Genomic DNA, 23,876 nt, shown 5'->3' on the forward strand with positions numbered 1-23,876 from the left:
GACACTCATTGTATTGAGCGGAGACTGTACAGGGGCCAATGGTTGTTTCTGCACCAGATAGCCGACTTTGACAATGTTGCCGTAGGTAAAGTTGTCTCATCTCACAATTTAGGTTAGCCGCATCGACTCACGGTGGGTCGTGAGTTCATTTACGGAGCCGCCCAGCTTCTTCACGATGACGGATCGTCGTAAAGCCAAGAATTTTACCCATATCAACCTCCTCGATCGGGACCTCGCTTTGGCCACAGGGCTCGGAGTGTCGGCGGCGGCAGCTGACGTGGCAGTTGCTGCATAAACGTTTCCTTCAGCCGAAAAGTTGGAGGTGAGATTTGAAAATTGTCAGTAATCAGGTATACCGGCCTATTCGATTGCGAAAAGTGATCAGATTTTGGCGCCCTCGAATGCTCACATGGGGTTCACGAGTCCCCGAGCCGCAGTGAAAAGTATTGCCTACTTTCTAGACATAAGTCAACTGTTGCCAATCGCTAGGTGTATGTGTCACTCTCTAGACACTCTTAAGGGCAACACCGGTGATTTTTCGAGGTCAGCGGATCTCAATAAAATTCACTGGGTATGTTAATTTGCACGTTAGCGCCATTCACACAAAAGTGCAGGCTTGAAAGTTTGGCAGATTCTTTTGAAACGTATTTTGTAGCTTGCCTTGAAACACTCACCTCGCTCGCCAGAATTAATCGCAACATTGTGTGTGTGACATTGATTTTTGTGAAGCGGAAGTGATGGAACTGATATGCCACTACTGCGTCGGCTAGTCTGCTATTTATTGTTTGTTTGGCCGGCGCTTCCTTGGTTGAACGTGTCATTTCCTTCTCCGTGTTGGGGGGGCGTGCGAGGGTGGCACGTGTTGCGCTGCGGGCTGCACATGATTCGCTATATTATGAAGTCTTGGTCTGGATTGCCTTTTATTGGGCACCAGGAACCAGCAGCCGACAGCTACGATGAATGAGCCAAGATGATGATGCTACGCGACAACGATGAGGATGCATGAGCCACACATGATAATGATGATAATGTACCGGTGAAGAGGATGCGTATACTAAATGCCCACATCAATTCCCCCCACGTGAAAGCGGCCAGCCTGGCCGCGGCAAGTCAAGGGGACAAAGAACGTCGCATGAAGGGCTTCATACGGGAGACATGGACGACCTCTGTAGTTCGATAACGGCGATCTGCTGGGGTTACAAGTGGCGTCACGCGATAATTCACTGGTGAAGTCTCTTCAAGAACTGTGTACGGCCCGATAAACCGAGGCTGAAATTTGTCACACAAACCAGGCGTGCGAACAGGCGTCAAAAGGAGCGCTTCGTCTCCAGGTTGGAAGGATACATCACGATGCGATTCATCATAAACTAGCTTTCTGTCTTGCTGGCGGGCTTCAGTGTTTATACGAGCTCGTTGGCGGCACTGTGCGAGTCGTGAAACGTATTCCTCTGAAGAGGATGAAGATGAATTCGCTTGGAAGGTAAAGAAGGAGACGTCCAGGAAAGAAGTAGGGGAGCGTCCATAAACTAGGTAAAATGGCGAGTAGCCGGTTGTTTGCTGAATGGCCGTATTGTAGGCGAAAGTGACGAATGGAAGAACAACGTCCCAGTTTTTGTGGTCTGGTTGAATATAGGCAGCGATCATGTCAGCAAGAGTGCGGTGGAATCGCTCAGTGAGGCCGTTAGTCTGGGGATGATAACTAGAGGCAATCTTGTCAGTTGTGCCGGAGGCCTGAAGAAGTTCGTTCACTAGTTGTGAAAGAAAGGCCCTTCCACGGTCACTGAGCAACACACGTGGAGCACCATGACGCAGTATAATGGCTCGGAGGATGAAATCGGCAATCTCAGAAGCTGAACCTGTAGTAACGGATGCCGTCTCGGCGTAGCGCGTCAAATGGTCAATGGCTGTTACTATCCACCGGTTTCCAGCAGCACTGACTGGGAGGGGGCCATAAATATCGACGCCTACAACTTCGAATGGTGTGGCTGGGCACGGAAGAAGCTGTAGTTTACCGGCGGGAGCAGATGTTGGTAGTTTTCTACATTGGCAAGTAGTGCAGGACCCGACGTACCGAGCTACACTAGTGGTAATGCCTGGCCAATAAAACCGACTTCGAAGGCGATCGTAGGTTTTATGGTAACCAAGGTGACCAGCAGTCGGATGATCATGAACTGCCCTGAGGACTTCGGACCGAAGCGATCGGGGTAGAACGGGAACCCAGCGCTGACCGTCAGGATGGTAAATTTTGCGGTACAGCACCGAGTTGTCCAGCTTAAATTGCAAGAGTTCGCGACGGAGCCTTGCATTAGGTGGACGGGAACTGCCAGTGAGGTAGTCTATAATACGTCGACAGTATGGGTCAGCCAACTGTCGAGAAGGAAAATCGTGCGGGTCGTCCGAAGGCAGCTGGTCCATAGAGGCGAGAGAGGAAATCGCCGTAGACGTGGACTCCGAGGGCGTGTTGTGCGAATTGATGGCGGAAACCTCGAGTGGAGTCGCTGGTAGTGGGCAGCGAGAAAGAGCATCGGCGTCATTATGCTTCCTGCCACACTTGTACATGATCTCAAAATCATATTCTTGGAGGCGTAGAATCCAGCGTCCGAGGCGTCCAGACTAGTTCTTGAGTGTCGAAAGCCAACATAAAGCGTGGTGGTCGGTCACAATGGTGAAATGGCGGCCATGCAGATATGGACGAAATTTCTGTACTGACCAAACGATGGCGAGGCACTCCTGCTCGGTGATTGTGTAGTTCCTCTCGGCTGCCGAGAGGACGCGGCTGGCGTATGCAACGACTCGCTCTCGCGAAGAGTTGTCGCGTTGCAGGAGCACGGCTCCTAAACCGCGGGCGCTAGCGTCTGTGTGCAGGAAGGTCGGTGCATCATCGTAAAAATGAACAAGTACAGGGTCGGTCGTGAGGGCACTCTTCAACCTGTCGAAAGCCGATTCACATTCCTGACACCACTGAAAGGGCATACCGGAAGCAAGTAGCTTATGAAGTGGTGCGGCTATGGAGGCAAAGTTTTGTATGAATCGCCGAAAGTAAGAGGCGAGACCAAGGAAACTTCGCAAATCTTTTGGTTTGTCAGGGCGAGGGAAGCGAAGCACTGCAGCAGTTTTATCAGGGTCTGGGCGAATTCCGTCCTTGCTCACAATATGACCGAGTACCTTGATAGATCTGCTGGCGAAATGGCACTTTTTGGTGTTAATTTGAACACCAGCGCCAAGTCAGGACCTCGTACAAGCGTTGCAGATGTTGAGGAAACGTCGATGAAAAGACAACAATGTCATCGAGGTAACATAGGCAAGTCTTCCATTTCAGGCCACGCAGCACGGTGTCAATCATGCGCTCAAAAGTTGCGGGCGCATTGCATAGACCGAACGGCATAACATTGACTTCGTATAGGCCGTCCGGGGTTGCAAACGCAGTTTTTAGGGGCGAAGCTCCTTAGGGCGTGGGCTGTGCGTCCCCTGTAGCCTGTATGTAGCCACCTCTAGTTTAGTTCTTGCAGTGTTCACTAGATGGCGGTACCGTCTCCTGTATGTCGCCTCCTCTCGTTTAGTTCTTGCAGTGTTCACTAGATGGCGGCACCGTCTCCTGCATGTAGCCACCTCTCGTTTAGTTCTTTCAGTGCTCACTAGATGGCGGGACTTGTAGCTGATGATGAAAAGATGCAAGATGTTATAAACTAGACGGCGGTACTTGTAGTTGATGATGAAAGATGCGAGATGTTATAAAATAGGAAAGATGTCACATATGGCACGTGTCATTGGTGGAAGGCAATCGTTCGATTTAGTGCGGCGACGTACGCTAGGGGGAGCATTGTAATAAAATCGAGTAGGCAAAATGTACGGAAGATTCATGGTTTACCAGGTTTTCCTCCAGAGCTTCGCCCACTCATCATCATTCACTTCGTGGATATGGCGGCACTTTTTCTTTATCATCTTCGTGCATGGGGATTTGCCAATAGCCGGAACGCAAGTCGAGGCTCGAAAAGTATTCAGCACCCTGTAAGGAATCTAGGGCGTCGTCGATGCGTGGCATGGGGTATACGTCCTTTCTAGTGATATTACTGAGTGCTCGGTAATCGACACAAAATCGTACGGAACCGTCTTTTTTACATACCAGAACGATGGGCAACGACCAAGGACTGGTTGAGGGTCGGATTATCTCCCGTTGGAGCATATCGTCTACGTTTTCTTCAATGATTTTTCGTTCAGCTAGAGAGACGCGGTACGGACGGCGGTGCACAATGGATTTTCCGTCGGTCTGAATACGATGTGCTGTAGCAGTTGTCTGGCCCAGGGTGGATGAATGAACGTCAAAGGAGTTTGCATGCTTTTCCAACAAAAAATCAAGCAGCTGCTGCTTCTGTGAGTCATTCAAGTCTTTGTTGATGGCTGCTGTAAAGGCCGAGGAAGCAGCATGATCTGCAGGATGGCCTTTAGAGGAGACAGGGGTAAGAGGCACAATGCACACAGGCTGCAGATCGGCAACGCAGGCGACAGTAGTGCCCCGTGGTAGTAAAATTTTATCTTCTGTGGTGTTGGTAGCAGTGAGGACAGTTGATCCATTGTTGAAGCGAGCCACACCTGATGCCAGAGCTATGCCTTTATTAAGGCAACACGGTGACGGAGTGGCCAAATTGTCACCAGAGTCGACGTCGTTGGACAAAACTGTCACTAATTGATGTTCGTTTGGTGGTAACTCGATGTCTACTGCAGCGATGAGTCGAAGTGGCCTGTAGGTTTCGTCGTTGAGCAAGTGGTCCATGTCAGTAAGATGGACGACACGTTGTGCACAGCAAATAGCCGCAGAAGCAGAGGAAAGAAAGTCCCAGCCTAAAATGAGTTCATGGGAGCACGGAGATAGCACAGCAAATTCTATATGATGAAGAATTTCGTCGATTTGTACAGGGGCAGTACAGAGAGCGGAAGGGCGAATCATTGTTCCCTGGGCTGTAACCAGTGTCGGTCCATCATAAGGCGTCGTGACATTTCGAAGACGGGCACACAAATCAGCACGAATAACAGAAAACGCTGCCCCAGTGTCCACCAAAGCATCAACGTCCACTCCCTCAACTGTGACCGCAATCATATTGTAGGGGCGCGCTGGAGGAATTGGAGTCCTGTGTTGGAATGCAGTTTGTCCTCCAAAAACTGCATCGCTTAGTTTTCCGAACGCCGATCAGAAGTAAGGGAAGCAGGCTGAAGAGGAGAAGAAGAGCGCCGGTAAGGCGATGGTAAACGGCGTCGGGTTGATCGGTGACTACTGCGCAGTTCACCCGATGCTGGCGGAGATAGAGACCGACGCGGCGGTGACGAATAACGGCGACCCTGGTACAAGGCTCCTGCGGTATAGTTCGCGTATGTCGTACCCTCGGCGCTCGTCTTGCTGGCGCTTGCGGCAAAAGCGTGCAATGTGACCACGATAGCCGCAATAATAGCACGTAGGCCGAGTCGATCGATGAGGAGGGTAGTAGCTTGCGCTAACTGCACCAGGAGAGAGAGAAGTCAGAGGGACAGGTGACGGCTCACGCGGTGGGGATGAAAAGCTCGTGGGAAAGCTTGTGGGAGGTGCGGCAGCAACCGACGCGTACGTTCGTGGCGGGGACGTCGAGCTGACGGTGCCTGGTGGTGCGGCGGCGGTGTGCGGGAACGATGGTAGAGTACGAGAGACAATGGGCTGCAGGTTGGCCATGTGGGTCATGGACGTGAGCTCTTCCCTGATGACATCCCGCAATGACGTTGAAGAGGACTGAACGGGACACACTGAAGGTAGTGTGAATCCCATTGATTCTAATTCTTCACGTATAATCGCCCTTATCGTGTCTCGCAGGTTTGGATCAGTCGTAATACGGGCCGCGTCACTGTCTGATTGTAGGCGCATAGACTCAAGTTCTTCGAGGCGCTGACAGGTTGTCGCAACGTCAGCAACGGTAGCCGGATTCTGGATCGCTAGGGCATTGAATGCGACGGGTGCAATCCCCTTAAGAAGCTGGCGCACCTTGTCTGATTCTGTCATTGGTGTGTCAGCCCGGCGGCAAAGTGAAAGAACATCCTCGATGTAGGATGTGTACGACTCCCCGATGTGCTGTTTCCGAGTCGCGAGAGCTTTCTTCGCGAGAGCCGAACGAACAGCCGGTGTGCCAAAGACATGGCGAAGCTGATCTTTGAAGGCTCACCAGTCGGGGATGTCGATGAAGTGGTTGAGGAACCACGTCTTCGCGACACCCGTGAGATAGAATGACACGTGAGCGAGTTTGTAGGCGTTATCCCACTGGTTAGCAGCGCCGACACGTTCGAAATCGTCCAGCCAGTCTTCCACATCTTCCCCGCGCATACTAGCGAAAGGATGGGGCTCACGCTGGAGGCTGTTGATGACGTGAGAAGGCGCGGCACGCGGTGGTTGAGTGGGAACGGCTGCAGCACCGGCCTCATCTTGGCGCGACATATTTCCGGACACCTGGCCCAAGCGGCGACCTGAACGTAGCTCCAGGGGGTAGAGTGGTCGAGAGGATGACGAGGGATCTAACAGCACTCTCCACCACGTATGAAGTCTTGGTCTGGATTGCCTTTTATTAGGCACGAGGAACCGGCAGCCGACAGCTACGATGAATTAGCCAAGATGATGATGCTACGCGACAACGATGAGGATGCATGAGCCACACATGATAATGATGATAATGTACCGGTGAAGAGGATGCGTATACTAAATGCCCACAATATATTTACCATAACAGCGTAAGGCTTAAGCGTTTTAGCCGATTGCCGCTGGCACAAACTTCGATGGTGATGATGATGATGATGATGGTAAGGAGGCCATTCAATTTGTAACGGGCGGGCACCCTTTGGCACCCTAGCCGATAGTAAAAAAACAAAAGAAAATAAGAAAATAAAATACAGACTGGGCGGGTATCCGAGTTAAGAACCCTCCCGAAGTGCCCGGAGTGTTACTTTCCTCCACAGTTCTAGGCGAGTTTTGCAGCGCCTCACTGCGGCGTAGTCCACCACATCACCTGTGTCCACAAATCCCAGTGCGGCAGCGAGATCTGTGTCCGAACTGGATGGGCTCAGTTGCGGGCACTCAGTCACGATGTGTGCGATGGTCTCGTCAGCCCCACCACACGCGCGACACACCACACTCATAAGTTCACCGTCGTAGGCTTGCTTACGGACGAGAGTACGCAGGGCCCCTGCTCTCGCGTCAACTAACAGCACACTTCCAAGGCCATTGTCGTACAGTGGGACTGGAGCAATGGTGTCCTTGTGCTGGCGGTAGAGGAGGAGACTTGACTTGTTCACTTGTGCCTGCCTCCACTTCTCCTCCTCGGCCTCCTTATTACGTTGGCGAATTTCTTTAGTGCGCCCCCGTTGGTTTTCGGCCGCCAGTGGCATCTGAAAAAACCCAAACTTTTTCTCAAGTTGGTACACTCGTGGTATCCACTTGGTGCGCATACTTGTCGCCATGAGGTAGTCAAAAACTCGTCGAGACCACCTCTCGCAGGCCATGTACATCAGGCGGCAGTGGAACGTCAGTTTTCTGGCCGCCTCACGCGCTTCGATGCTCGACCAGCCGATGTCCCCCTGGACCGGCTCGTTCGCCACCATGCCATGACAGCCCAGAGCGATGCGTCCTACTTCCCGCTGTTGCCGCTCCAACCATTCCCGGGTGGTCGCTGACATAATCACGACTGCGTTCGCAAATGTCAGCCCAGGCATGTGGACGAGCTTCCAAAGGTCACGTACCAATAAATACTGGTTGCAGCCCCACAGACAGCAGCGCCGGAGGATGCTCTGAGCCCGCAGTCCAGCTTCACGCGTCTTCGCCTCATGTAGGCTGTACATGTCCGTTGATGTTGACAATTTTGCACCCAGGTTCCTGTATTCGGTGCAGCTGCTCACTTCGGCATCTCCCAGGGTCACAACACTCTCATTGGTGCACTCCCCCACAAGTCTGAGAAGGGCTGTCTTCTTAACGTTGAAGCAGAGCCCCAGGCGGGTGATTTCATCCTGGCAGATGTCCAGCAGTGCCTGCATTTCCTCGGCGCTTTCTGCCATGAGCACGATGTCGTCTGCGAACGTTAAGCCTGGTAGACGACGCCTCTCGTCGATATCGCTGGTCGTGTGGTGGAGCCGAAAACCAAGGCTGAAGCTCAGAAGATTCCTCTCGAGGCTTGAGACGTAAAGAATATACAGTATTGGTGAAAGTGGGCAACCCTGACGCAGGCCTTTCACTACTACAACGGGGTCTGACTGAACATCCCCGAAGTGTGCCACTACAGTGTTACCTCTGTACATACGTCTCACGGTCGAGATGAGGATCTCTGGAAGGCCCAGGTGGTTCATGCAATCAAACAATGCTGCCTGCGGGACACTATCGTATGCTTTCTGTACATCCAGAAAACAGCATAGCAGAGATCGCCCTTCAAGCTTCGCGATTTCGGCACACTGGGTCAGAGTGAAAATATTATCCTCCAATCTACGACCCGAACGAAACCCATTTTGTAGTTGCGTCAGCAAGTTCTTCGTCTCAGCCCACCCACTTAGCAATTCCTTTAAGGATACCGGCAAACATTCGGTACATCACGCTAGTGACCGTGATAGGGTGATAGCTCTGCAGCAGGTCCGCCGCGCCGCCTTGCTTTAGGATCATTGTTATCCGACCCTGACGCCAGTCCTTCGGGATTTCAGAGCCAGAAAGGATGCTCGACAGCTGGTCTGCAAGCTTCTCCCTAGCCTGTGGGTGGAGGCACTTCACCAGGCGCCCTGGCACCTCGTCGGGCCCCGTTGCAGTTCGAGTGCTCATTCGCGCTAAGGCACGGATGACTCTCACACTGCTCACCGCCCAGCGCGGTTCCGCTTCCTCTTGCCTTTCGCCGAGGGCAGGGTGCAGTGTCGCGGCCGCGGAAGCATCCCTGTCACCGTCATTTCCCGTCGGGCCAAACAGTCCACTGATGTATCGTGTGAGGTGCTGCCGCACATGTGCCACTGGCTGGTTGGTGTCAGCATCCCTCAATTGGGGCGAATTCTGTTGTCGCCTGTCCAGTGTTTGCACATATTGCCAGAACTTCTGGGCTGCGTTCTTGCCCTCTTCGCGCAGAGATTGAAATAGCTTCTTGTTGTACTCGGCAATTTTCGCCTGCACCAATGCCTGTACCTCGTGCTTCAGTTCAAGATATCTCTGCCAGGTGGCTGCGCATGCCTCTGTATCCGTCGACTGCACCATCCTTCGATGCTCCCTGTTTGCGTCTCGACGCCTTTTCCAGGCTTCCTCAACATCGCTATCCCACCACGGACTCTTTAACGCTCGTGTCGACCGTCTGTCTGGGACCATATGTCGTTCCACCACCCGTTGCAGGGCCAACATGTACTCGTCGTAAGTGGTAGCCTCGTGCATTTCGGCACAAGCCTCGAAGTCCTCAACGACAGCCTCGATGGAATGGTGTGATAGGTACCGCTTGATCTTCTTTCGTCTGGAAATTATTTTTCTATTATGACTGGAGTGTCCGAAGTCGAGCCTGATGCGGTTACGGTCGCTGCCGAGACTGTACTTTCCCTCTTCGTCCACACCGCACCTCTGTAACATTGCATGCAAACGCAGAGAGACCAGGGCAAAATCAATATTGGTGGCGCTGCCGCGATCACACCATGTGAACTGTCCCTCCCACTGTGGCTCGAGGTTCATGATGACGAGGTCTAAGTCTTCGGCCAACTGCAGGAGCAGCTTCCCGTTGGCATCCAGGTGCCCGTCCAGCTCAATCAGGTGCCCGTTAAAGTCGCCAATAACGATGAGCTCGTTGTCTGCCTGCAGTCGTCGTGCGTCCTCGCGTACACATCCAATAAGCCTTACATTTCCTTCATGTAGGCCTTGCACAGACAAGTATACAACACACACCGCAGTGTTCACACCAAGCACATTTCCTGTTACACACATGTGGTCTCTGCATTCCACATCCAAATGTTGCCAATGGAGGTCGTGGCGCCATGACACACCGACCCCTCCCCTTTGCGACTCTGGCCAGATCTGTTCTGACCCCTCCAGTGCCAGTTTGGCTCAATTGGTGGCTCTTCCAGATCTCGCAAGTGGGTCTCTGCCACTGCATATAGTGAGAACTCTTCGTCTCTCAGGGCATTATACAGCTCTCCCCACTTTTGTTCCCGGCGGGCACCGTGCATGTTAAGAAAACCCAATCGGAAGCATTGCCACTTCGCCCGGCGCCTATGGCACTTTGACCGACATGTCTGAATGTCCTCTGGACCACAGTGTCTCCCATACTCCCCACTGCGAAAGCTCTCCTGCTCATGTCCTGCTCGGCACGGAGGGCATGTCATTGGGGATGTTGTTGCTTCATTTAGTGCTGGACCATGTCGGCTATCATGCGAGCCAGGTCTAGTCCAATAGGTAGTGCTCCCATCGGTTGGGTTAGGTATGGAGGCTGTATGTTGCCCTGCCAGGGTGGGGACTGCTGGGGCTGGACAGCTTGTGGTATCACGTCGTTTGATCGAGTCTCCGGGAATAGTAGCCCCACAGGGGACACTTTGGCCCAATGCTCTGTTTTCTGGGGGTCCGTCGGCTTCTGTGGGTGTTTGGTGGTGCCGGGTTGTGGATGCCGGAGAAGCACGGGGTGCTGCGTCTGGGGCCGAGCTGGATGACCTTCGCTCCCCTGTCCGCAAACGTCCAAGGCAGTAGGTGTCAACCCGCCCGGACTCCCGTGGTCAGTGGTACCAGTGGCGTTTTCCTTTTTTCTCTTCGGGCCCCTTTTGTTGCGTCACCGAGGACCTTCTGGATTCCATAAAAAATTGTTTGCAATCGTTGCCAATCGGGTCGCCACTTGGGAGGCTGTGTCTGCGACATAGAGAGTTCTGTCCCTTGCCAGCCATCCTTCTTCCAACTGCTTGCTGTTGTGCAAGAACGTTGCTCTCAGTATGAAACACATCTTTCTTAGCTGGGCATTCAATGTAATAGCTCGAGCCAGTGTAACCTTCCCTCAGGTAGTCACCTCTGGAACAGAGCAAATCACCAGCCTCTTCGCGTACAGGGCCACGCTGTCACGTATCACTTGGACGACGTCTTCCGGGCGGGTCCCCCGAATTGCGTCTGTTGCTCCCACCAGCAGCACCACCAGCCGGCGACAACGGCCAGCTTCCCCTTGGGGGTTCTCCTATATGCTGGTGTAGCAACTTCTGTGCACGTTTCACAGTCACATGTTGCGTCCAGCATGTCTGCAGATTCTGTTTGGGGCCAAGTTGTCGTTGGAGTGCTCTTGCGACGCGTGGCAAGTTCCCATCTCTCACCAGCAAAATCTGCGAGTGGGTATTGTGGGAAGCCTGAGCTGACTTCGCATACCCTTTAGAGTGTCGACGCTCCTGCTTCATCGCATCGTCGTTCGGCCTCGGGGGCGCCTCCGGGCCCGTTGCAGATAGATCCATTGTGTTGTCTGGGGCTGGGAGGTTGTCTTCTTGCCTCACACCAACTTGCCGGGTTTCCCAAGGTGAGTTTGGTGTAGTATCGAGCTCTTGCAGTGATTCACCCGTCGACCTGTCTACAACCTCCTTCATATTCGTGTGTATTCGAGGCCGTTCGGGTGGTGCCCTGCCTTGCTCCTGTCTGCATGGCTCGTTGGGATCGTCGTGTGCTGAGTCGTCAGAGTTGACAGGCGCGCTCTTTCCGTCCAGTCTCGGGCTGTCTAGATGAGCCTGATGTTGGGGTTCTCATCGCCCCGGTTTCGGGTGTTGATGTGGACAGAGTGGTATCTTGTTCCTGCTCAGACCAGTCAGGTACCTCCTGACCTCGGGCGGTTACTTGCTGCCCCAGACCTGCTACTATGGCCTTAAGTACATGTAGCCTGGTCTGTAAGGCTTCTACTGTGAAGCCTGGCTTGCAAGTGAATGGGTTAGCCGCACTGGTCGTGGCGAGGTCAGGGAAGCCAGCCTCGTCGAGGTATAGCCATCTGTCACATCTGTCGCACTGTACGACTGGTGCGCCGGTGCGTTGCTGTTGTTTGGTTCGCTGCGTCATTTGGCTCGCTTCGTCAGATGGCGTGTGTAAGTAGCGCCATCTGGCGGACTTATACGCTACCGGGAAGACAAATAAGGAAATGTGTCCCGCTTCGTTGAAGAGGAACTGCGATGCTTTTTGAACTCCAAATGCGTCCGAATCGTGGCTTTTAATGTGTGAGACCTCCAAGGAGCTCCAAGGATGAGGCGCGATCAGTCCCAGACGTGGTGCGGCGTTGTCGGCGTGGTGATCTATCCGCCGAGCGTGTGCTCTTTGGAGCTCTCGTAGTTTTCGTTCTCCGCGCTGGCAGGACCACCATGCCTTGCAGGATCTCTGGTTGTGACAATGTATTACGTAATACGTAGATGCGCACTCGATCTGGTTTCGGTACTGTGGATTTTCGCCAATTAGAAATTATTTTCAAGTATATTGAATATTTCAGCTATCGGGTGCGTGAGAGGAGTGTCTTAGGAGCATAAAAGCACCATTACCCTGACATGGTGAAAAAATTGCCGGAGTTGACCTTTAATGCTGCAAAGGAAACTGGGGCGAAGCCGTACTACATTTGCTCAACCACAATATGCGATAGTACATTTTGCCTGTGCGATCAGCTTTATCTGCTGTAACGCTGGCTGTAGAATCGGCACGTAGATGAGAATGATGCTATGAGAGGGACGTCTTACAATGTGGTGGCGCAGATGTCTCACGCCATAATCATGTTAACATTCCGGCATGATCAATGTGAAGTACGTAAACATAAAACATCTAAGTATTGCTTAAGGTGTCATGATTTGCAGTAGAGAGACGTGAACACTGCATGAGGATCCGCGCTGCATTGTAAGCACAGTGTTATGCACCGCATTTTGTTGAACATGGTTTTAGCAGGTGCTTAACTAAAGCTTTAAGGTATTTTTTTTTCATGACTAACGTTACCTGTTTGAACTTTTCAGGTGTGTCTTGGCTCGCAGCAAGCGCTCGATAAGATCTCGGCGTTCCGTAACCTCCGCAGTCTGGCGATGGCGTTTGCCCCAGCCTTTATGTGTCGCGACATGAGCACTCACCTAGGGCGGCTGCTTGCAAAGTTGCCGGATCTCGAAGAGCTGGAGATCGAGCACTGTTGCGGCATACGGCTCCTCGAGATCTCCAGGCTGTGCTCTCATCTCAGGGTTCTGAAGCTCGCGAACTGTTTCGGATGCTTGAATGATGTGCCAGTGGACGCTGACGCGTTCGCTGATCTTGAGTGTCTGGACTTGGACATGCAGATTCTGATTCCTGTTTTCGCATCGTTATTGGGTGCCATCAAAAATAAGCTTCGCAACTTGTACTTTCACGATGAAGAATTGTGCTCAGCCTTTCTGCACTACTGCGTCCAGAATAGCCGACGCCTAGCGTTCCCGAGTCTTCAGCGGCTGACATTAGGCACAAAAGAGTCACTGAGTGCGTTGCGACTTCAGCCGCAAGACTTACAGGCCGCGCTAAATGCGCTGCCTTCTCTTCGGCACGTGAAAACCGATAGCTTCGATCTTCGCCTGTTTTTCGAAAACTGCCATGCTCTGCGTGGACGGGTGTCCCTGTCCTGGATAGGATGCGTGTACTGTGCGGTGCACAAACCAGCTTATTAGTATGTAGCGATGTCCTGGTGAGCGAACATTGTGGCGTAGTGTCATTCAAAAGCAAATGCTCTGTACGGGCCTTGCGACCACGCTTCACCGTGTGAAGTTATTGCGAATGCGAGCCGAGCAGCCATTGGCTGGGATTGTTCACAATACGATTCATTAGCCCCTAATACCGAAGTGCCTTGCATAAATAAATATTCCGGTCTGATAGGAAGCCATGTCAATGCAGGAATTTACCGTTGCTAAACGATTCTATAGGTTGCATTTTCTTAAACAAGTCATTTTTATGGATCCTGTTGTTTTCCGAGTGAGAATGAGAGCTCACTTTACAATGAGAAGTAAATCTAAGCTAATTAGTATTGTTTATGTAACGCGTTTTCCAGAGTGATAAATGACAATACTTATTTTGCTCTAGACATACCATGTTTTTCCTTGAATATATTTTTTTCAGTTTGTGTCAGTTTATGCGTATTTTTCAGCAGTGCTCAGTAAAAACTGTGTGATATTAGTCATAATTATTTGCAGAAATATTGCCATGCACATTGATTATGATTGGAAATTATTCCAAGTGTTGTGACGAAACCGCAATTAAGTTTAGTGCGGGATTTCTTTTTTCTTTGCCAACACGATTTCGTGTAAATGTATTCATTGTTATGTGATATTAAGACCGATGCAATGACATTTGCTTGTATGTCCAATAAATGTGGCAGTCACTAGATCTTCTTTGTCGCAACTTTATTTGTTTTCGGATTGTTTCGTACCGAGTTTCATATGAAAGAAATCTTTTCCAGAGAACCGTTCCTGAAATGCATCTAAATGAAAGCATACGTATTCACGTTTCCAATAGCTGTTCTCTTTTTACCTAGTTTTCATATCCGTGTAAACCTCTCACGATTCTTATCATCGGTAAGACGCAGTCATTGGCTGTGTAATTGCCTTGGTGTTCAGGAAATACTCCACTGAAAAAGAAACGGTGATCTAGTTAGCTTATGAGATGGCCAGCTGGTTTCAAAAAATTCTGAGATATCTTACGCTATCCTGGGCATTGGCGGAATGCGAAGCAACCTCCGAAGAGTTGCATTCACCGCATTCTTTGGCTTTCATGAAAATCGAGGCATTCATTACAGGTTCACTATCACATCCAAGAAAACAGACTTTTTAGCTAGTTGGTTTGTTAGATTCAACGAAGCTATAGTAATGCGTTCTGACAGGCTAGTTGCTTCATTGCTGAAAAACTTTCAAAAACTGTGCGAGAAGACGAAAGTCGAGAAAGAAAACATTCATAACACCACGGGCGGAGATTGCCAACTGTTTATTTTCTGGAAAGGAAGATACCCCGTGTAACAATATACTTCAAGTGGGATCCTGGACACATGACGAATCATTAATCCAACATGCGCCTACAAATATCTTATCTCAGACGAAGAGTGTAGCCCAAGATAGCCGGTGAACGCACATAGGTAAACGTGACACCAATCTCACTCAGCTTTGTGCATTTCAAGAAAAAAACAGAAGAAAAACTTCTCAAAAAAATCCCTTGTTTCAAAACAAATAACCAGAACGAAGGTGAACAGATGATGACGTAAATCGCTTGATGACAACTCAAAAAAAGAACGCTAAGTAATAACTTGACTAATAACTAATAACTTGAGTAATTAATCACATAAAAGTTAAAGATATGGCAGGATGAGCTGCAACAATGAAAAGGGGCAAAGCTGCAAGTGACAGAATTAAAAGCGATGAAGTAGAATAGCAAAGTCACATTGCACATCTGGCGCTCACCTAACTTTTTTTGCATGAATACGGAGAACAAAACAATGCAGAAATACTAAAAACAAAAAGCCAGTAACTTTTTCCGAGCACTCCCCGGGAAAGCAACTTATTCTGGTAATGATGAAAGCAATGGCGTACGATGCATATGGCTGTAAGGTAAAGGGATGTTTTGAGCAGCCCCTGGTTATGTGATAAAGTGTAGGACTTCGTCCACATGAGAGGCGAGAACTTCGACAACACGTTCGGAACATGACGTGTAATCTTTTTAAGGGGGAATGAACCCCAGTTTGAATTCTCCAATTGATGGTCTGTCAGTAAAATGCTGACGGGCAAGCAGGTCCTTGGCGATTATAGGGCCACAATATTAGTGAGTTGTTGGGATTTAGAAGTCTACAGAGAAGGAGGATTTTAATGGGCTTACGGTTCCAAAAGGTGATATTTCTTTGCCTCGCTCTAAAGCAATGACGTCACATATAATGAGTTTTCTTTTAGCTAAGTGTACCAGGGCTTAGGTGGAGGCGGAGCCATAGAGCTAATATACAGACTCTAGAGGAAAAGCTCCCTATAGGGCCCATGCATTAAAGCCCATAACCGCTGGAGTGCCGCCATGATGGAACGATACTCTGCTTTCGCCACTGTATCCTGACTTTTTTGTCTGTTTCATGGGTCTCTGTTGCGTCGCAATAAAATACTGTCATATAAAGTCGAGTTGTTGGCTCATGTCAACAAAAAAGTCACAGCTTCACCGCAAGGGCCAAGCAATGAATGCGATAGCAGCAACTTGAATGTAGCACTGAGAATGGCTAGCAGATTGATCGAAACGTGCAGCGTGCTGCTCATGCTCAAATGACGTGCGAAAACAACAGCAGCACACACACAGGACAAATAAGGTCCCTAGATGAAACAAGTTTCCAAGGTAGCGACACCCTCCCTTTTCCTCCTCGCTTATTTGCCTGAAGCGCCCCCTAGAAGGTTTAAAACTTTCTTCCAAAAGCGAATGTTTGGGTTCTGTTGCTACGGTGAGTAGATGTAAATGAAACAAAATGGAACGAAATAAGACGTAGAATAAACAGTTACCTTTGTGAACATAAACGGCACAACACAAGAGCAAGCGGGATGTGCGTTACTCAACCGGCAACGTTGGGCAGTTCTATACTTTACACCACTAGCCATGGCGTCTCGCGTAGTACATTTTAGTTCCACGGCCACGATATTTCGTCCAGTTCTAACTAGTCCACTTCTCCGATTGTGTTTTGTTCGTGCTGTGACACAGTGAACGTGCTTCTTGCTGGATCCTGTAAGTGGCCACAGGGCGTGACGTTTTGACGATTGATTACAACCGGCTTGTACACATGCAAGAAAAAAAATTGCCCGCAGCTTCCCTCGGGGGAACACTGAGGAGGATGCGGAGCATATAATTGGTTAACGGGGTGTTAAAGTGCGACTTACTTGGGTCGATGGCTAAATTGGTTAACGTGGTTGTGAAATGGGGTATTAAATTGCGACTTACTTGGGTCGATGGCTAAATTGGTTAACGTGGTTGTAGGAGGGGGTGTTAAATGAGTGAACACGTACACACGTATGCGAAAGGGCGGCGCTGGTCGAAGGGACGTCGATCATTGTGTTTGTGGATTCGTTGGATTTCATTTCACCGCGACCTTGGACGTCGACGCGCCGTACAAACCAACCGATGAGCGGCAACTGAGCGAGCGAGCGCCGACCTTGAGTATATATACAGCGCGACGGCGCATGCACTGTCAGCTGTTGAATGTTCGAGAAGGGGGAGAAGCGCAACGGCGCATGCGCGCGCGTCAGCTGCCGATGTTCTCGAAGCGCGACGGCGCATGCGCGCGCGTCAGCTGCCGATGTTCTCGAAGCGTGACGGCGCATGCGCGCTACATTATACAGCTAGCGAATGTTCGTGAAGAGGTGAAGCGCACGCGGTGTGTAGAGGAGGAAGGGTGCACAGATGGTGGAGGAGTGAAGCGCGCGCGGTGTGTAGAGGAGGAAGGGATGCACAGATGGTGGAAGAAGGAGGAGGAAGCTTGCGGACGGCGCCGCACTACAAGCCTCGAGTATTAGATGCTCCGCATCTAAAAAACTACGACCAGACTGGTACGAACACTCGTCCAGCAGCACTGCGATGACGTTTTTTTTTAAATGTGCCCATTTGGACAATCGTGATGCCAAGTGATTCTGATGCGGTGCTGGGAACTTCCTGAAAAGTGAGAGTTCTACTGGTGAGGTGTCTCGGAGCAGCGCGTTTCGGCTCAAGCGGGAACTGGTCAAGAAAGAAATGTTTCTGAAGGTGCGTTGATTACAACCTACAGCTGTTCTGTATACGTGCATACCCACATGTATTTGTACCAACTGGCATGCCCTAGACACGCATTAGACGCGCGCCTGGCGTTTCAATAAAAACCGGAAAGTGAACTCGCTCCTCAGATCCGCGTCGACATACGTTGACGGAGTTGCACGAAAGCATTCGCGTGAAATGGTTCATAGTTGCACTTCATGGTGCGCTTCATCTCGGAAAGCACGAGGTAAGTTGAAGAGGGCAAAACCATTTTCTGTTGTTTACGGAAACGCAGCATTGCTGAAAAAAAATTGCCCACAGCTTCCCTCGGGGAAACACTAAGGAGGATGCGGAGCATATAATTGGTTAACGGGGTGTTAAAGTGCGACTTACTTGGGTCGATGGCTAAATTGGTTAACGTGGTTGTGAAATAGGGTGTTAAATTGCGACTTACTTGGGTCGATGGCTAAATTGGTTAACGTGGTTGTAGGAGGGGGTGTTAAATGAGTGAACACGTACACACGTATGCGAAAGGGCGGCGCTGGTCGAAGGGACGTCGATCATTGTGTTTGTGGATTCGTTGGAATTCATTTCACCGCGACCTTGGACGTCGACGCGCCGTACAAACCAACCGACGAGCGGCAACTGAGCGAGCGAGCGCCGACCTTGAGTATATATACAGCGCGACGGCGCATGCACTGTCAGCTGTCGAATGTTCGAGAAGGGGGAGAAGCGCAACGGCGCATGCGCGCGCGTCAGCTGCCGATGTTCTCGAAGCGCGACGGCGCATGCGCGCGCGTCAGCTGCCGATGTTCTCGAAGCGTGACGGCGCATGCGCGCTACATTATACAGCTAGCGAATGTTCGTGAAGAGGAGAAGCGCACGCGGTGTGTAGAGGAGGAAGGGTGCACAGATGGTGGAGGAGTGAAGCGCGCGCGGTGTGTAGAGGAGGAAGGGATGCACAGATGGTGGAAGAAGGAGGAGGAAGCTTGCGGACGGCGCCGCACTACAAGCCTCGAGTATTAGATGCTCCGCATCTAAAACGCAGATGTTGCATTGAACGAGCACGGCGAAACAATCTTGGTCGACTTAGCGCACACCGAAACGCTCCTCCTCTTCAGTTTATGTTCTGGCTACGATTTTGCCTTTGGTCATGGCGAGAATCCAGCTGGGACATATGCGCATGCGTACTCGTTTTGAACCCTTTGCATAATAATAAATAACACCACCAGCCATTTGCAAGATCACGTGCAAGTAATGCACCAATTACAGACGCGGATGGCAGGGAAAAAGAGGAGTAATCAAGAGAGTGAGGAGGACGGCTCGAGAACAATGAGTGACGCTACCTTGTTTCATCTAGGGACCTTAAGGACAAAAGGTTATTAACAACGTCTACATCTCGACGCTTCACGTGCTATTTAAACAAGAAGACGCACAAAGCGTAATCACAGGCACAGAAATGAGTGCGAACCAAGGAGTGTACCAGTTGTTATTTCGCTGTGTTTGAAGAAGGCGCTCTTTTCGCAAACGGGGCCTGCTCAGCGAACGAAGTGACCTTTGTGGCCCAGGCAACTAGCGCAATCACTCCGGTAAAAGGCCAAGGCGCGCGATTTTTCCCACCGAATGAAAAGCGCGCACGCACAAGTTAAATCCCCCCACCCCCATCCGCGGGGCAAAGTTCGCATAAGAGATAAGCGCGCGTTGACGCATCGCGACGAGCTGGGTGCCGAGCGTGGGCGGCTTTTTTTTCTTCAGTTTTTATACACATATATACGTACATATATACGGCGCATGACAGTGGCGGCGATGGCAAAAACCAGCGGAGACTGCAAATATAATTGCTATCGCAATAAAAGCACGAACGACGAGACACCGTTTATGACTCGCCCGGTGTGCAAGCAAGGTGGAGCAACCGGCCGCACGATCATGCATATGTTGATATGTTACAAGGATGGTGGTGACATCTGGTAAAAAAAAAAACCCGCACATACTCCTTTCCGCGTGCAGTATGCATAAATGGCATTGTATCTGTCTTGTAAGCAGTTTGATACAAACATACAGAATTTACATTCGTATATAATGCATGAGCACAGTTGTTCATGATTTATATTGCAAGAACTTGAGTGTTTTGAGTTGCTATATTTGGCGTATCTTTATAGTATTGTAATGTCAACAATAATAACGTTCCGAGATGTCAGTGCTTTGGTGGTTGTAGCTTTGCCGGCCCAGCTTTTCCTTTTGAGTCTGTATAATAACTCTAGGGCCCAAGCATTGGTGTAGTTACAACGGCCTGGACCATGCCTGGGCTCGGAAGAAGGGGCCCGCCACAGTCCTGTACTGGGATCGATTATATACGCCCGAGCCTGACCCTCTAGTAGCCACAGGGACTCGTAGAAGGAACATTTAGTAGATAGGTAGCAGAGGCGGACACTTATACAGATGTATCCACTGAAAGGGGTAAGCAGCTCTATAGGGCACCACGACAGCATTTAAATCTACGTAGCAGCGCTTGCCTCTGAAGATAGTTGGTTGGTTTTTCCTTTGAGTCTTGGCGCAACCCACCGCACATCGGCCGTGAAACCGATGGTACCTTAATTTGGAGATAAAATTGTTTTACGAGTCGATTATGTTTAGATATTAACGTTTTAAAACTGAACAGATTTATAAAACAAGGAATAAAAATACAATAAAGGAAAGGAAAAAAAAGAAACGTCAAGAAGGCAATAGGTATGCAAATAAAGTGAATTCATGTATAAGTTTAACATTCAATTATTGAGTATTGAGCTGGCGCTATAGTATTCTTCAGCAGATGCGTTAAAAGACGACGATGAAGTTTTGCAGGCTGCGAGTTCTAGTTTCATCATCATTAGTTTAGGATGCACATCTGCATCCACATCCTTGTCAATTTAATTTTGGTGTAGGGTTACACGCAGGATTTCCTAATAACCGAGTGAGCAATTAACCAAGTCTTCAAGCCACCTCCGACACCTCTTCTGCTGTGAGCACATTTAGCACCTTCCGGAACGCTGGAAGAATGGGCCCACCTGCAAGACCGTGCAACCCAGTCAACAGCGTCGTTGGATTGCCGAAAGCGGACACATCTCCACCTAGAAGTAAGTTGTTTACAATATACTTCATATTTGCTAATGTACGTGCTGGAACGCAACCAGTAGTGTCAAGCGTGGCTGCAGTATGAAATGTTTTACGCGCAACGGTAGACGTACAACTAGAGAACTGACAAACCGAAGTGGATGTCCTCTTGTAGACCAGTTATATCTGACTCCTGTATTCTGGCGCATTCAGGTGGTTAGGCGTACTGCATTATTGTGAGTTGTGCCGTGTACGCCTGATGAATGTGCTGGTGGAAATGTAGCCTCGATGTGTGATATAAAAAAAACTCTGCTCAGGGAATTCCGCAATTCGTTTGGGAGGTTTTGAACATGACTACATGAGTTTGCGAATTTTATATTTTTTTTAGGCTGCTTCTTCCCTGTGGTCATTTCTTTTGTCTGTAGCTAGAGAAGCAAATTAAATGTGAAGACGCCCTCCGAAAACTCCCTGAAGGTTAACTTAAACATTATAGTTAGTTTCGTAGGATACGAAAGATAGGACGCTGGATAAATTTTACAGAATGCATTTAACCTACTTCTAGAAAATATATTGTTACTTCAGTAATTATTATATTGTTGAAGGTGGCGAGAGAAGCTCTGATTGATTTCATTGAAACGTGGTGCAGATCAGCGCTGGCCGGGAATGTCACCGAAGGTCATCGTCGCGCTGCTGCTGTTCCTCTGCTTTTCTTGCGTTCAGCTCTTTCTGCAATCGGTCAAGCCCCGTGCAGCAATACCGGCGTCAAAAGGTGGGTACCTCCTTTTGTCAAATGACTAGTATGTTCCGACACTTCACACCGTCTTTCACGGGAAGCGTAAATATATGCTTCCAGATATCGGGTTGTTTAATGATATAGCGCTTCAAAAGTGACGGTAGGCGTTATAGGCTTGGTCAATGTGACCAGTGCGATTTGAATATCGATAAGATTTCGGCTAGGCGCCTGCTACATACACCTAACCAGTAATTACTGTAATCGCGCTTCAGCCGTATGTTCATTAGTGTGGCATCTGAATGACTGATACGAAAGATAAGTTTTAGGAAGCAAGATACGGCCCGTAGGACTATTTATCTATTTCATCTAAAAGCATAGCATAGTAAGCCTGTCATCATGGATTCTGCTGATAGCGGGTATTCAGATGCAGCATGGAATATGCAAGAAAATCCGCCGGCTTTAGAGAGATCATGTCATATTCTTGCGATGAGCATAACGGCACTATGGAAGCGCACACGAGTGGCCAATGTACTGATCAGTGCTCACCATATACAGGGTGTCCGACGTAATTTTAGCCAGAGTTTAAAAAATATGCCGGGACACGTGACTACGAGTGCGACCAAATGCAAGTCGCTCACCATTGCCTGGAGTTAGTCATACTTTTTTCGTGTTCTCAAATATTGTTTATTTAGATCTGTTTAATTAAACAAACTTTTGAAGGAACGAAGATGGGTAAGGAAATTCAATGAGAAAGTTGTAGATTGGTTTGCAAAACGTCGAAATAGATGGTTTTGTACTTTATATCTGTTAAGCATCACTGTTTTGCTGCTAATTACAAATGCTTGTGAAATACAAAAAAAATACCACGTGACGAACCCCCTTGTGCGCGAGTGAGCATGATAATTTTAGTGTTCTCTGACGTTGCGCGTACAAACGACCATAGCATTTGCCCCAATTTGTTGTCTCGGCAGGGCCGCTACGATGGTGGTGGCTTTACGATGAACACGTTTTGCTATCGGCCACAAAAACGCAAACCGCTGTGACTGCTTATCGCTGTCATGAACTGGTGCAAGAGAAGCGTTTCGTTCGTACGCGGAACGTTAGTGAGCCCTAGAATCATCGTGCGCACTGACGCGCGAGTGGGTTGGTCACGTGGGAATTTTTCGTATGTCGTGGGCATTTGTAATTAGCAGAAAAACACTAATACATGACGGATATAAAGTTCAAAACTATCTTTTGGACGTTTCGCAAACCGATCTACAACTTTCTCATTGAAAATCCTTATTCATCCTCGTTCCTTCAAAAGTCAGGTAATTGAACAGATCTAATTAAACAATATTTCAGAACACGAAAAATAGTCCTACTAACTCCAGGCAACGGTGAGCAACATGCATTTGGTCGCGTCGTAATTACTTGTTACAACATATTTTTAAACTCTGGCTAAAGTTACGTGATACACCCTGTATACTAGTCAGCAACTTTTTTTTTACTTTTGGGTATCGATCAGGTGAAGGTTATACAGCCATCTCTCTGTGCCTTGTGACATGTTTTCACACTCTTGTATTACTGCAACTTCTGTGTGCATGTCCAGTGGCCCCAACGGTCACCGCAGTCACCCCGATGAATATTTAAATTTTATTCATATTCAGATTCAGTAATAACGTTCAATGTTACAGGATATTGGACAAGCTTACTTCATCGGCATGCTAGAAAATCCACAAGTCCGCAACTGAGGCAATTACGTGGCACAAATGAGAGTGCTTCTTCCACGAGTAAGTACGCCACGTGTGTTAAGTGTTTCTGAACGAAACAACAAATACAGCCTGTAGAAGCGCGAGAGTGTCAGAGGCGACTTTTCGCAATTACTGGCTATCGTCTATCGCAGGTATAATTTGTACAGTCGGTTATGATAACCTTGTTAGGTTAATTAACTTTATCGCGAATTAATAACCAGATGATTTTTCGGAGACTGGTTTTAGAACTGACAATACTACGTTTGTGATAAAAAGTAAAAAAGTAACTAACATCGGAAAGGTACAAGTGCGCTTGATGGCGCTACAAGGTGGATATATATATTTATATATATATATATACATATGAAGGATGTTATATACTCACCTGTCCGGCGTCGCTGTCATCTTTCTATTTATATTGGCTTACGTTTGTGCTCAAGTCTGTCCACACATATGCCAACGCACTTCACACGTGCCACATTACTGTCACTCTACTACTCATTCGTTGATTCTCTTAATGATAATGGCATAATGTGCTGGAGTAACACCTATAACACTCATCAGTAGGGCCCTTTACGCTGCAGTGACATGCTGAAGATATAGAGTTGCTTGTCGTTCTTCATCTCATACTCTAATA

The 23,876-nt window shown here is 49.2% G+C and overlaps 2 protein-coding genes across 2 annotated transcripts in view; one reads left to right on the forward strand and one right to left on the reverse strand.

Moving 5' to 3' along the window:
- The window catches only part of LOC119172459 (uncharacterized), a 163,263-nt gene that overhangs the window by 12,200 nt on the left and 127,187 nt on the right, over window positions 1–23,876 (reverse strand). The gene's annotated exons all lie outside the window — the stretch shown is intronic.
- LOC142814679 (uncharacterized) overlaps window positions 1–23,876 on the forward strand; it is a 33,735-nt gene that overhangs the window by 4,307 nt on the left and 5,552 nt on the right. The window contains exons 2-5 of the mRNA XM_075893843.1: window positions 113–322; window positions 12,949–20,796; window positions 21,420–21,542; window positions 23,183–23,278. Coding sequence (XP_075749958.1) covers window positions 20,718–20,796; window positions 21,420–21,542; window positions 23,183–23,278 — 298 coding nt within the window. The 5' untranslated portion in view covers window positions 113–322; window positions 12,949–20,717. The remainder of the gene's footprint in view (window positions 1–112; window positions 323–12,948; window positions 20,797–21,419; window positions 21,543–23,182; window positions 23,279–23,876) is intronic.

This window comes from Rhipicephalus microplus, chromosome 4 (assembly GCF_043290135.1).
Source record: "Rhipicephalus microplus isolate Deutch F79 chromosome 4, USDA_Rmic, whole genome shotgun sequence".
Taxonomy (NCBI): Eukaryota; Metazoa; Arthropoda; class Arachnida; order Ixodida; family Ixodidae; genus Rhipicephalus; species Rhipicephalus microplus.